Source organism: Macrobrachium rosenbergii, chromosome 39 (assembly GCF_040412425.1).
Source record: "Macrobrachium rosenbergii isolate ZJJX-2024 chromosome 39, ASM4041242v1, whole genome shotgun sequence".
Taxonomy (NCBI): Eukaryota; Metazoa; Arthropoda; class Malacostraca; order Decapoda; family Palaemonidae; genus Macrobrachium; species Macrobrachium rosenbergii.
Genome location: NC_089779.1, coordinates 3,454,091 through 3,469,825, shown reverse-complemented (window position 1 = coordinate 3,469,825; position 15,735 = coordinate 3,454,091). Strand labels below are relative to the sequence as shown.

The window sequence follows — 15,735 nt, the reverse complement described above, 5'->3', positions numbered from 1 at the left end:
TAGGAATTCCCCCTCCTGTCTGTATTCCATATTCAGAGAGAGTACCATCTTATGTCGTAGTAGCAGATGATGCTTTTCCTTTGAAGCCACATAAAGGAAATGATTTACCCATGGAGAAGCTTATTCACAACTATCGACTTTCTAGAGCTAGTATCCGAAAGTGCCTTCGGGATATTGGTTAGTCGCTTCCAGATATTTAGGCAGCCAATTAGAACATCCCCTGAACATGTTAGGCTAATTACACTAGCAGCCCTTGTGTTGCACAGTTGTTTAAAGAATCTAGACACAACGAAGTAGCACCAGAGTTAATCGACAGAGTGTAAATAATGGTTAGAATAACTGCAGGGCAATGGCGTTATGGCACTGGTGTTGGCTGGGAAAACTTGAATGCTCTAGGCCGAAGGCCTATGCACGAGGCTATAAATGTACGCAACACATTTTGTGAATACTTCAGTAATGAAGGCAAGATAGCATTTCAGTATGCTATGGCCTTCAGACACTAGCTCTTCTTTTTTTTTTTTAGTGGTGATGATACTTAATAATTAAGCGCTACAAATATATTTGTTTAGGAAATAAAATTTTACCGTTGTGTACATCCAGGACTTTAGTATTTTTATGACCCTGAGTCTAATAAAAAGTGCTCTGCATAAATTTTATAGGTTAAATAAAGTTTCTGTGCCAATGTTTTTTTTTATTTAACATTATAATGCAACGTGAAAAAATAAAATTATGGCCCTGGTACAGATTCTTTTCTTTTGTGTGTCATATCTATACCCATGAAGGAAATCATACAGGGAAAAAAAAATACCACCATACAGCAGTTTATGGCCAACGATTAACTTCCTTCCTCCTCTTTCAACTTGTTTAGGAATACAGCGAGTTTAAGCATAAGTTTCGGATGTTTATGGCGAGGAAATTCAGAGAATACCTCTCTTACAAAAACCCCTGCTGCGTGTGGGATGTCTTCTTTCCTTTGTGCTTGCGCAGTGGTTTTTAAAAAAGATAACGCTACCTCGATTGCACTGGGTGCATGGTCTGGTGTCATACTCCTTTTGCGTTTTGGAGTAGAAGTTCGACCACACGTTTCAATATCCCACGGTGATGATGATCGACTTGTTCCTGGCCCCGAGTGTGAAGATGATGGGTTAGGCAGATCAATGTCATCTACGCTACTGTCATAATTGAATGTCTGCAATGATTGATGGAAGACTTCATCATCAGACTGATAGGGGTCAGCTTGTACCAAAAGAGATTTGGATAACTGGGACTCCTGCTGATTGGAGGTCTGAGACTCCTGCTGATGGGAGGACTGGGACTCCTGCTGAAAAAAAAAAAAAGTAAATCATAAAAAAAGGAATATAAAAATTAAGGCAACTTCTGTAATAACACTGAAATGCAAAACTTAACATACAATACTTGAAACAGTCATACATTCTTAATACTTACAGACACAGTAGTCTCAAGGTTTGATGTACTCTTCCTTGGGGTGACAACATCAGTCAGGAACAACATTACATCAAAGAGCCTCCATTTTGGAACATAGTCTCCTCCTGCGCCACTTTTTACGTTTTTGATTTTAGCCAGCTCCCTCCGAAATGATGTTTTCAAGATCTTAAATTTCATCATTACAGCATCTGCAAGAGAAAAATTCAAGTTTGATTAACTTATAATAATCACAGTAATAATGAAAAGAAAGGGGTATTTTTATAAGTTGGCACACCAGGGGATCCAGGGGGTGAAGCCTCCTGGCCAGGATAAGTAAGTTAGGTTAGAATTTCAACTTTTAAGGCTGGTATCAAAAAACAAAGTCTAAAATACTCAATACGGGGGACCCAAAGGGCCTTTGGCCAGCGTATGTTCATACTTGTTCAATGAAACGACACTTAAGACAATTTCTCTCTATGTACATGCAACATTTGAGATGCAAATAGTCAATATTCAGAATTTCTCATAGTAACCATGCAATAATTCAATGACAGGTTAGGTTAGGTAGGTGTTTTAGGACATTAAGGGGCACTAGCCTAACCTAAAACACCTACCTAACCTGTCCCTAAATTGGTTATTTCCTAGCTGGGGGGGCAGGCACCCTTTTAAGAGTTCTAGCTTCACATAATTACATTTTACGACAATATAAACAACTTTTCTTCTATAACATTTCCTCATTAAATGCTTCCTTACGCCACGACCATAAACTAAAGTAACGCCAAAAAAATAATAATGGTGACTACTGTTTCTTTCCTTCACAAGTGCTATTTGGTACTCAAATTATGCTATCCTACCCAGAGTGCCGTTATGGCCTCTGAATTCCAGCTTATATCTGTTACAGTGTATTAAGCAATACGAGTAGGCTTGTGTCTAGTCAAGTGTTAAGTATGTATCACAAAATAGCCCACATTACATATTGTCACGTGGTAATGGTATTATAATATCACATGGCTGACAAAGGTTAGGTTGGTGTTTACGGATAAGCTAGCCTCTAAATGGCTGTTCTCTAAACATTGGCTGGCCACAGAACTATGAAAGGAATAGCCTAGCTAGGCCATGGTGGTAAAAGTTCGTTTCCGGTCCGAACGCCAATTCCACATGACCAAACACATTTTTCGACAGTTTTCTTGCTGTTTTCAATTGTCCCATTCCAGATATCGACCGGAAACTCGTTATTACGTCAAAAAATGGGCGCCGTGTTTAGTACTAGCGTAAAACATAAAATAACGACGGTAAATTCCATAAACATAATGATAAATACCATAAACATAACGTCTCCTGTTGTTCTGGATGTTACGGCCTCATGACTTGTGGCCAAAACGACCAGGACCGGAGAACTTGATGGGACGTTCGGACCAGAAACGAACATTATCCGCCATAGTTTTGCATCATTTCGCCGATTACCTTCCTTCACACAGCCAAATATGGCCTAAAGTGTTCTACTACTATTAAGAAAACTAAACAGTGACTGCATAAAAACAATACACGAACCTGCATCATCAATTCCTTCCACACGTGGAAACGCTTCTTGAAGTTCGCGGGCTATCTCGCCATACAAGTCCTTTTTACGGGTTTCGGTCTCGTAGGAAGGATCCCTTGGATTCCACAGGCTTGGTCGCGATCTCACTCTTTCAATCAGGCTCTCCTCCATCTCAGATGTCCATTGCACGGGCATGGTGATGTTCTTGGTGACGCTCAGCAGCTCGGACACGTGAACGTCTTCGACCGGCGAACGAATGTAAACAAATGCTGGCGACCGCGATTCATTCATGATTCATCCGGCGGTGATGGGGGTTTTGCTGGACGTACTGTCACAGTGTTGCCAATTTCGCGCTAGATTTGGCGCGCTTTCAATTATTTCGGTTCGTTTGGCTCTGGCGCCTTTTTTTTTAGCGCTTTGTAAGGAAAGAGGATTTCTACATTAAATAGTATTCTTGCCATTAAATATGGATTGGAGAGGCTTGGGCAATGTTGCTATCGATGTGAGCTTCCAAGTAATGTTGTCAAGAAAATTGGAAAGTCTCGAAGCTTATGAAAATGAAGATAAAGATGAGGACTTTATTGGAATGTTAGAAGACTTCTAAATTTCGCAGAACCACGTATATAATCTTTATTGATGAACAGTACACGTAAGTACAGCATAAGCTTTATCAATTACTGTTTATTTTTTATTTGGCGCCTTTTTTAGTGCATTAATTAGAAAGTCTAGCGCCTTTTTAGTGCCTTTGCGATCCACTTTTAGCGCTTTTATGTCATATCGAGTTCGCAACACTGCGTACTGAACGCTTGTTCAGCAAATGCTGAGCGAACGGAGCCGTGCTGCATGAAAATTCGCCCAATAGCCGCTAAGGCATTGTGTTTTGAGCCATCAGCTGTGTGGTCACGTGACCCATCCGACATTTTGAGAACGGGTTGCCTGTGAGCCAAGTAGCCGCCATCTTAAAAGCTTGTTGTTTACCTGTGTGACGTCACGATAACGTCTGCCTCGTCTGCTCCGCTTAGCAAACTACTTTGTCTCGTTCATTACCGTACTTGCAAATCTTAGAAAAAAAAATATTCTTCAATATTAAATGGAAAACTGGTAAAAGAAAGTTGATAATTTAGTCAGGGAATAATTTATTTAGGAAATATAACAAAAAGGTTCCTACACAAAATACACTTTCGCAGGGAATTATATAAAGGAGAAAAACTCCTGGCTGGACCACTGCATCACGTCCCCACAACTTCATGACTGTGTTCTGACCTGCAACATTGGCCATAATCTTGCAATGGGCTATGATCTCGTCCCCTTACAGGTGCCATTCAGCACCCAATCCCTCCCTACAGTGAACCACCTAACTGATCACCCACCTGCTGTTAGCTGGGATTTTAAAAACCAGCAGAAAAGAGCGTTCCCTTTGGTCGAACTATACCCGAGAGATCATGAGACGTATCACTGTACGCAATGACCTTCTGAGACGCCTCACAAACACTCCTCGCTATCACTCCGCCACACGCATGTTCATAGAAAACCGCCTGGCGAACAATGTCCAGTCTGATCACCCGACTGAGAAACAGCATCATTTCGCTCAAACAAAGCATCCTAAGCAGCGAGGCAAGAAGAAGATCTAAATTGTGGGAAAGATGGGATGATGAGGCATCTGTTCCTCAAATGACTTATTCTCTATTTTTGCAGTTATGAAGTGTCATCTCCAGAATCTGTCTTTATTATTATTATTATTATTATTATTATTATTATTATTATTATTATTATTATTATTATTATATGTCTATTGGTATTTTCCTTTTTTTTATTACTGTGATTAATATCATTGTAGAGTTTTGCTAGTTTCAATTTTCGTATTTAGCCTTCTGGACCTGACTTCTGTAACCAACTGAGGTCCCTAACTGGAAATGAATCGTCTGCAATCTGTATTTTTGATTGTTAACATTTTCAATATATTTCTTTACTATTATTCTCCATATAATTACTGTCAATACCATTATTATGAATTCTATTTTTTCTGCTTCTTCAGCAACTGTGTGGATACTACCGAATATTATTTTTATATCATGGTATCTTATGTATCTAGACTGTGTGTCTTTGATTATTCCATGTATATGGCCCTGAGCTGAAATAAAGGATATTATTATTATTATTATTATTATTATTATTATTATTATTATTATTATTATTATTATTATTATTATTAGAAGCGAGTGACTGGCGAAATTACTTATGCTACCCTTTCGTGAAAATCGTTCAGTGGACCAGTAGGCAATAGAGATAAGAGACTCTTAGCGCCATTTTAATAATAATTTGCTGTGACCATTTCTACACCAAATTATTAAAACGACACTAAGGGCATCAATCCTAGAGGTTTTAGATGTAGTTAAGATTGCAATAACGGGTACCTAACGGTTTCTGTATGAAATAGGTTTGCTTATATATATATATATATATATATATATATATATATATATGTATATATATATATATATATATATATATATATATATATATATATATATATATGATCATAAGTATTAAGCCACCACCTCTATTGCAAGAATTCATAAGGAGGAATTCCTGTGGATAAGATAGTTAGACTAGGACCCAGGGATGGGGCTACAAATCACCCTAAAAGACTTTTTGGGCTTTTGAAAAAGGTTGGCTCAGGTACTCGACAGGTCGGGCAAGAGGGACATCCAAATGATAGTTAGCCATTATGCCCCTCTGTTAAAGAGGTGACTTACACCCCTAAATCTGCCCCGGTCTGTTTACTGGCATCAGAAACTGTTCCAGTGCATACATTTACCTCCGGGAATAGCGAACCCTTCCAACCTTGCCAAACCCTAGGCCTAGAGGACCCTAGAGGATGTGAGTCAAACAGCAGTCTACAGCTAACCTTCGATCGGTGCTGACGTGTGCCTGGTCTCCCTGGGAAGATGTTACTGATTCCTTGTCTCTGAAGCCACTGGTACCAAAAGGGTAGAAGCAACCATTCAGTTGTTGAGGAAGGACCAATCATTACTGCCTTTCATTGCAAAGTCTGCAATGTGGAAGACAAAATGGTATGTGTCTGTGAATTAACTTCTGAGTACCATCATCTTTCCCTAAGACTAAGACTCCTTATTTCCATATCCTTTCCTCTCCCCTCCAAGTAAATCTCCTAAGTTCTTGCCACTATGCATTATTTGTGTGTTCCTTGTCATATAAACCAAATGATTTATTGTTCTTCACATGAATTAGGTTAAGGATAGAATACCCTTTGCTTACCAAGACATAAAGTTAAAATCTCCCTCCATAGTGGTAAATTAATGCTACTGACAGGGTCCTGTATGTATTAAGTTTAACTGGAATCATCTATTTCCAGAACCGCGTTGTCTCGCTCCCTCATTGTTCTGCAACCACCCCCTTGCACTTCTTGCCTCGAAGAGACACTCACTCCATTGCAACCAAGCCATCGGCTCCCTTGGCCCCTTGCAAGACTATCAATCTAGGGCCATGGCTCTTCATTTATGATTCATAATTATTTTGCATACTATTCTGAAAGCTATGTAAATATCCTGTAATGATGTTTCTTTAATTACCAATCGTCCTACTGGTTTGCACACCAATCAACAGTTATTTCATTGTGCAGTTGATCCATGTAAATCCTTACTAACCCCAAATGTCCTATGCTGTGTTGACTGTTTGTTGTAATTGCATTACTTAATTTGCCAGGCTGTCCTGCATCCCAGCCCTCCGTTATTTCATTGCTTATCGTGTAAATAAAGTAACTTAAGCAACTCATTTATAACTAGCTTTCAATGGCAACCTACTTTTTTGTTTAAATGTAATGTACCAGGTAATTAATCCATGTTTATTACATTTCATTTCGGACCTGGTTGGTTTTAAGTGCCCATCAGGCCAGAATCTAATTTAAACAATTCCTTCAAGAGCATTTAGCAGACAAATGCGTAACAACATATATACATATATATATATATATATATATATATATATATATATATATATATATATATATATATATATATATATATATATTGATAAAGGGCAGTTTCTTATTAACTGCATGACATGCGCTTGCAAGCCTATACATATCTTTATAACAGTTTAATTTAATTTCAAAGAAGTATTAAATATATACTACTAAGTGTTTAAATTAATCCTTGCAAGAAACTGCTGGGTCAGTGTGAATCAGAAATAGCGATTTAAAATTTCAAAAAATATATTAATTCCTTCTCATTCGTATTTTCTATCTATTCTCCTCTTTCACAGCAGAACAATAAGTCTCAACACTCGCTAAGAAGCAAGCAAAATTGAACATTATCTGTAATTTACACAAGGAAAATTTGTATATTTTTTTTAATTCCATCACTTAAAACGAGGAGTTAATATTCTCTTGGAACTTATAACCTTTCGTTCCGAATGTGATGGCTAGCCAGAATACTGTTGTTCTTTCTTACGCCTCGCCGTAGCAGACACTAAACTCTCTGTTTAATGTCTTTTGAGAGTTTCTGTGTAACGAAGACAAAAGAATCAATGCTTCGAAGCTAAAGTGATTTATGGTTGTACGTTGGGCGTTTCTGTTGTCATTTTGTCAAGTTTAAAACGATCGTTTGATTGCTTTTGGTTTACGATGATTTCAGACAGTTGTAAGTTATTTTTTTGCGTGGCATTGAATTACCATGCATTTGCGTTCAAATGTAAGTGTGTGTGTGTTTGTGTTTGTGGTGTGCAGGGGCAAAAAGATACAGGGACAGAGAAATCACAGATTTGTCCTTATGTACAAATTGCACTTCAACTGCGCCTTTCACTAGTTTCTATATTCGATTTGCTTTTATCTTGCATGACAGTTTTCTGTTTACATAAATATAAAGTAAGCTCGATGATATATTCCACAGTATGCCACCTTTGTTAACTTCGCTCTACAATAACAAGGCTTTACGGGGAATTAGGATTTTAAACATTTATAACGTCATTCTTTCAGCATAGAGGAAATTGAGAGAGAGAGATAGAGATAGATCTGGATTAACATTTGCCGAGAAAGTTAAATGAACGAGCTTCGTTCATTGTACGAAATTAGAATGTTTTATCAGATGAAAGGGGCTGTAATGTTAAAGGTTCTTTGCTGGTTGGGAACAGACGAACGCCAGCCTCAGCTGCGGTCAAGTATCCAAGATTTTCTTCTGTTTTCAGACAGATGTCGAGCGCCAGAATATTCCCCAGAATTGTCAAAAAAAAAAGAAGGTAGGTCAAGCGCTAAACTACTGGCTTTTCTTCACCGCCCACTGACCAGAGTTTTTCTGGACTCGACAGCATCAGAAAATCGTATTTCAAAAGGGAAATCTGAAACCATTTCGCCCTGACTGCGATTAGACTTTATGTTTGTCATTTCTCTTCGTAAAAGAACTTTGCAAAAAAAAAAAAAAAAAAAAGACGTTTCGATAGTTGTGAAACCATTTTCATATATTACTTGAGCTTCTGCAATCAGCGCGATTCGCAAAAACTGTTCCATAAAAGTCATCGTTCCCATGTCATTTGCTCTTTTATTTTATCATACTCCACTCTGTCTGATGACTCTGCATTTTGTTTTCACTAAATAACAGACCGTATGAAAAATAAGTTCTTGAGAAAAAAATGTTGACTATGCGTCAGACATTTGAGTAAACCAAAATCTCTAAAAAAAAGTAACATGAATAACGTAGACATATTTACGCGATTGCTGACAAGATTTTTTTTCATCTCTCCATCTCCAAGGATTTGTTTGTATCATCTCGGTAAGAGCAAATTATCTCAGTTGCTGCCTGAGCACTTCTGAAAGCCCATATGTTTGGAGATAGGAAACGGTTTTAATAAATACTAAATGCAATCGATGCTAATATATCTCTCAATCCTACTTACCAGGGAGTCAGTTTCAGAACTGGCTGCAGACTGTCCAGACCCGAAGCCTCCAACGTTCGAAATCACACGTTGCACTGCAAAACCAACACCAATTTTGCAGATTTTAAAATCATATCTTCAGTGCAACTCTTGTTCGCATTTCTCAGAAGTACACGTCTTTACCAGAAGATCGTATGGAACGCATGTAACATTGCGAAACCCTTTGTCTTCTCCTCGTACGGGACAAAGCTTTTACAGAAATCTTAACGCACCTCAATTGCTATTCCCGACCTGTCATCACATAACCCAAAACAAAGCACTCTCTCTCTTATCTTAACTGATGACAGATGACACATCTGGTCTAAAACCCGAATTTCTCTCTCCCGCTATCATCAAGAAAGATATTATTAATTCTAAATTATGCTGTTAGGTTATCTAAATCACTAACTCTTTTGAGATCTGACACTACACTACATACAATATTTCAGTAATTATTATCATTACACATAACACCTGATAAATAGAAGAGTAACTATATCGAAACTGGAAAGACATACATATATAATTTCATGATGTTGCCTTGTAATATATATATATATATATATATATATATATATATATATGTGTGTGTGTGTGTGTGTGTGTGTGTGTGTGTGTGTGTGTGTGTGTATGTGAGCGTGTGTAAGATATTTTGACTGAACTCCACTAATATCCAAATAACAGAAACAGATCACTAATCCATTGCAATGTTATTCTGCGGTATATTCAGCATCTGGTGCTATTGCAGGATTGTATTATTTGTATAGGAAAAGCTTGAGAGAGGCTTCCTCCTCCACTTCAACATGACGACAGAAGCTTAGACGTGCGCTGAGATGTATAATGCCCTTTTGGCCTTGTTTGTCAGGTAACTTATGAGATCGTTCTGCCTCTGGTGTGAGGAGGCTGGTCGTAAACTCTCTTTGCCTAATAAGAATGTTTGACTGAGCATCTGCAACCGGCAGTAATGGTCTCGTTGTGGAATGCCTAATGGTTCCTGCCCTCTGTAAATCACCTCTGAGATTCTCATATTCAGTGCCACGGAACAGCTGATGCTGCATTATCCATAGTTTTGGTTGTTTCCTTGGATCTAATTTTTATGACTGTACTAAATACTGTGCTAACAATAAGGACATGTTTGCATTACGGGAAAAAAGGAATCTTAAATACTGGAGAAGAATAAAATAAACTCTAGCCAATCGAATCTTCATTTTAACTGAAACAGGGGTGAGTGGCTGTGTCTGTCTGTACATTTGCATGAGGGAAATGTTGTGAGGGAGGACGAGGAAGGATTAGTTTTTCTTTGCAAGAGCGGTACGTTTTTCTTCCCCTATCTAGAGGTAAAGTAAATAAAAAACCTCAGCAACGAGAACCCATTTCAAGGTGGCGTTTTGACTCGACTGCACAATGTCCAGCTTGTTTTTCGTTTTCGTATAAAAATCTGTCTTAAGAGAGAGGTTGTTCATTCAAAAATTTCCGGCGAATATTTAAAGAGGACGCTACCCAAACGGGACCAATTCATCTCAATTATAAAAACATAAAGGTTGGAAAATCACTTGTGCACTTTTTCTACTTTTGTATAGAAATCATTCCCTCCACACTGTGATAATACACACATGCACACATACATATATATAATATGTTATATATATATATATATATATATATATATATATATATATATATATATATATATATATATATATATATATATATATATATACTTCTTCGTTTTTAACGTGCTTTTTTTCCCATTTTCATATGGGGTAAGCACGGTGCCTTCTTTTGAAGGACTTTGATTTGGCGGTGGGGTAGGTCGTAGCCTCGATCGGCTGCCCTGCCTGACATCGCTTAGACCCCGGTAGCGAATGTGTACATGTTACCAAATCCCCAGCTCCCTTTCTCCCAGCAGCTATATAACTGTTCGCCAGCAAGTTTGTCACATGCATTTTTAGACGAGCAATTCGAAACAGAATGGTCTGTTCACAAAATTGGTAGGATTTTTGTGCTACAGAAAACTTCGCTTGGATAAAGGTATGTTTCATGAATTAGGAAACGAAATTACACTTTAATATTCAGTACAAAGGACACATTAGTCGGAAACAAACCGCTATACACTAAAATTAGCAGGAAAAAAGTAAAGTTCACTTCCTTTTATATTTCACATCTGAACCTTTATCCATGGGAAGTTTTTCTTTAGCACAAGACTACTAGCAATTTTGTGAACAGACCATTCTATTCTAAATTGCTCGTCTAAAAATGCATGAGACAACCTTTTTGGCAAATTTCAACCAAACTCGGTATACATATGGCTTGCTATCTGGGAAAGAATACTGTGGGGGTAAGACATCACTGGCACCAAAATGTGTGGGAAGGGGGTGAGATGTAAAAATAATAAAAAACGACAGATATTAGTTTTTAATCCATACTTTTCGAGGTCACTAATATGAATAGTGACACTCCCGATGCTCTTCAAGTCCAAGTTCAGCCCCAATAGTAAAGGGGATGTGAGAAAGGGTGGGAAGGGAGTGACATGTAAAAATAACCTAAAATGACAGATATTAGTTTCTAAACCATAGTTTTCGAGGTCGCAGAGATAAATAATGACACACTCAATTCCCTTTTAGTCCAAGTTCAGCCCCGATAGGAAGAGGGAGTGAGAAGGGGTGGGAAGTGGGTGACATGTAAAAATAACTGAAAACGACAGATATTAGTGACTAATCCATAGTTTTTGAGATGACTGGGATTAATAGTGATACTCCCGATGCCCTTTAAATCCAAGTTTAGCCCCAATAGGAAGCAGGAGGTAAGAAGGGGTGGGAAGGGGGTGACATGTAAATATAACCAAAAAATAACAGATGTTAGTGTCTAATCCATAGTTTTCAAGGTCGTTGAGGTGAATAGTGACACTCCCGACGCCCTTTAAGTCCAAGTTCAGCCCCAGTAAGAAGGAGGGGTGAGAGTGGGTGAAAAATAAAATGTAAAAAATTACAGATATTAGTGTCTAATCCATAGTTTTCGAGGTCACTGAAATGAATAGTGACACTCCCAATGCATTTGAAGTCCAAGTTCAACCCTGATAGCATTGGGGGTTGAGAAAGGGTGAAATATAAATTGTCAAAAATGCTGGGCAATGTAACTGAAGCAACTATCTTAACAGGAAAGGGAGTGGCGAGAGAGAGAGAGTGAGAGAGAGAGAGAGAGAGGAAGTGACAGAGTGTAGAGGGGGGTTGTTAGGGAGGAGAAAGAGGGAAAGAGCGAGAGAGAGAGTTTATTGGTTTTCATTCAGTTTTCCCGGTCAGTACTGGGTTGGTCAGCTATTATAGAAAATAAGTAAGGATGGTTAAAACGTATGTCATTTGACATTGTAAATCCCTGTCATAAGGTTAAATCGACTCCTTTATGAAAACCGCTAATATACGAAAGAAAGAAACATTATTTCAGTTTTCAGAGAGAGAGAGAATCTCTTGGAAGCGACAGCCACCGGTTCAACCTCATTAGGGATAATGACTTTGGGAAGCGTGCGAGAATGATTGATCGTTCTGGGTTATCTGACTTGATATGAATTTTGGGCATTAGCGTCAAAGCCTTGTGTGTGATCTGTATATATGTCTCTCTGTCTGGCTGTCTCTCTGTCCTTCCATCTAGCTTTCAATCAGTCTGTCTATCTGAGAATTCATTCAAAGACATCCCAAATACTGCATTGCGCAGATTGGCATAACAGAATTATGAAAACTAATGTTCTACTGAATGATGTCTTTATATACAAGTAAACTATAGAATAACTAAACAGCATTCCTGATATTCCTCTGACAGTACGCATACCGAATAAACAAAAATACTTGAAAGTTGACGTTGTGAAAGAAAAAATTCGAAAATGCAAATCCTACTCAATGCCATTGCCTGGAAATTTCAAAATCATTAACAACTGAATAATTGTTTTAAACTTAATGACAACGGAAAAGTTTAACACAGAACCAGAGATAGTTTTTTAAATTTTAGATTGTTGATTCTATTGCCGTCAGTTCTATTTTGACCGGATATTTTATTTGAAAAAGAAACTCAATATGTATATGTATGTAGATACAGTATATATATATAAAACAGTTTAATAACTGCTACGGTGAGGAGTACGAAAGGAAAGGTTTCCTGACCGGTGCTACATTCGAAAGTGAAAAACTATAAGTTCCAAAAAAAACAGAGACGCATGAACGCTTAAGGGCGACAACGGGGAATTCTGCTTCCTCATGAGAATGCCTTCCTTTTGAAGTCTGGCCATTCAAATCGCCAGCCCTTAAACGCCGAACAGAAAACAAGAGATATTCGACAACAGTCCATGAAGATTCTCGTCTTACCAAGTACCTCATGCATTGTTAATTTAAACATGAAAATACTGATGAAGATGATCTAGAAAGTAAGATATCACATAAAGAGGGACCTAAAAAACCGAGTGGCCACAGCACGAAGACGACTTCGGATTCTCGCGGAATCCTTTGGCAATTGCCAAGTATTTGGGGATTTCATAATAACGTAAAACGTTATATACGTTAAGGCAGCATAAAGGGATGGACAAAGCAAATGACATCATCACAAAACCACTAAAATCCACCTAAATCCCCTCACGTTCCCGGCTGAGGCTCAAGAGATATTGAAGAGGCTCAAGAGATATTGAAGTTTCCCTTGGGATGTCCAGACTCTTTTCATATTAGTATTAAAATTGTATATAACGTTGAAAATGTCAAATTAACAGATTTTAAGGTCGGAATCTCCCTGCAATGATTGGTCGAGTTGGTCTACTAATGTTGTTTATGGGATGCAAGTTAAATTCTTCCAGAGTCAAAGAAATAAAAGGTAAGTGCTAACCAATAAAATCACCCATATAGAAAGTAAGAAATGTATATTTAAAGCAAGCATTAAAATATAGGAATATCGATGGGCGCAAATCGAATGGAACGTGAACGCAAATGTAAGCCTAAGCCATTATAGCAAATGAAAAATATGGATAAACGGAGAGTCCTTTTGCTTTTAAGTATTGGAAATTTTCACTTGCAGAAAAAAAATAAAAACAAATAACTCCCAAAATAATGGGCTTCCATGTCTTGTGCAAACCAGGCTACTGATGCAACACTTTCAAAGCTTTCTGACATCTGGACACTTTCAGAGCTTCATGACATCTGGACACTTTCAGAGCTTTCTGACATCTGGATGCTTTCAGAGCTTCATGGCATCTGGACACTTTCAGAGCTTCATGGCATCTGGACACTTTCAGAGCTTTCTGACATCTGGACACTTTCAGAGCTTCATGGCATCTGGACACTTTCAGAGCTTCCTGACATCTGGACACTTTCAGAGCTTTCTGACATCTGGACACTTTCAGAGCTTTCTGACATCTGGACACTTTCAGAGCTTCATGGCATCTGGACACTTTCAGAGCTTCCTGACATCTGGACACTTTCAGAGCTTTCTGACATCTGGACACTTTCAGAGCTTTCTGACATCTGGACACTTTCAGAGCTTCCTGACATCTGGACACTTTCAGAGCTTTCTGACATCTGGACACTTTCAGAGCTTTCTGACATCTGGCAAAAACCCTCGAACGTATTCGCTTATATCTAAGATCGCAAATAATTGAGACATACTTGTTGAGCATTTTTGGAATGATCATCCGCAATTCCACCCGAGTTCTGCTGCGTTATACAACCGCCTCATAACTGCCATTCCACTCAAATTTTTGAGCTGATTCTCCTTATATTGAAAAGTCTGTTAATTACGTCGACATCTGTGAGAGAAGTACAGCGCAAGAATAGACAAATTGACAGAAAAAAAAAAAGGAATTCATCGAAACCTACTAATTAACAGGACGTCTCGTACAGGATCGCGTCATGAAATATTCAGAAGGAAGAAAGAACATTTATCTGGAAGAACAAATCTGGACTCTACAGAAAAAATGTTAACAGCATCAAAATTATTGATGTCCAAACGCTGAGACTGCAGTTAAAGAGAGAGAACCATGAGATTATTATGGGACAAAAACGCTTCAAGGAATTGGACAAAGGGCGCCGGAGGAAACGATTACACGAGGGGTGATGTGTGGATTTACACAACCGAGAAGAGATGGGAGATCTTCGAAGAAATGGAGGATTTAGGTGACATTTCTAAATCGTGGGCGAAAGAAGTGAGGTTACAAGAGGACAAACACCTCATACACTGAGGATGTGCATGAAAAAGTAAGGTGTATTGGGGATAATCTCACAGAGAGAATGTTAATGAGAGTCTAATCTGAGAACAGACAGCTGCAATTAGTCAGCGGAATACACGGCTGTATATTAGAGGTGATTTGAAAGCCTAATTTTGTGTTCTTTACTCAGTATCCTCTTTACAGTAAGATGAAAACCCACATAACATGGAGAGAGAGAGAGAGAGAGAGAGAGAGAGAGAGAGAGTGAGTATGTATTTGACACCGTGTTGAACTCAAAATATCTCTTCGTATTTTGTGTCATTAATTTTTATTTTAAAAATCTTCGTAATATGAAAAAGGAGTAAATATTTTTTTTCAAAGAAATGAGATCTAATCAGTATGGGTAGCCTCTGAAACTGGCATTCTAATGTAAAACGTAATTTCCGGGAAGTCACATTTGAAACCATAAGACCAAGAAATGCAGATTACCAGCCCATCTCTGAGGAATCAACTCAACAGGTTCTCGGTGGGTTTTTTTGAAGTTGCATAAGTTATAATTCACAAAAAAAAGAGAGACAGAAATCTCAAGGTACATCCATCATAAAAATATACTGGAAAGATATTTCCCCACCGAGAACGGCATTCATTTACGTTAAACTTTTTATTC

General features: G+C 38.1%; 2 protein-coding genes across 2 annotated transcripts; one reads left to right on the top strand and one right to left on the bottom strand.

Annotated features, from left to right (window-relative positions):
- Positions 1 to 522: 522 nt before the first annotated feature.
- On the bottom strand, positions 523 to 3,533 carry LOC136825575 (uncharacterized). Its single transcript, XM_067082160.1, has 3 exons — positions 2,977 to 3,533; positions 1,447 to 1,634; positions 523 to 1,321 (listed from the first exon to the last, which is right to left on the bottom strand). The coding sequence occupies exons 1-3, from the start codon at positions 3,254 to 3,256 to the stop codon at positions 836 to 838; spliced, it is 954 nt and encodes a 317-aa protein (XP_066938261.1). The 5' UTR covers positions 3,257 to 3,533; the 3' UTR covers positions 523 to 835.
- Positions 3,534 to 13,984: 10,451 nt separating this feature from the next.
- On the top strand, positions 13,985 to 14,506 carry LOC136825597 (uncharacterized). Its single transcript, XM_067082182.1, has one exon. It carries the CDS (start codon positions 13,985 to 13,987, stop codon positions 14,504 to 14,506), a length of 522 nt encoding a protein of 173 aa, XP_066938283.1.
- Positions 14,507 to 15,735: the final 1,229 nt, after the last annotated feature.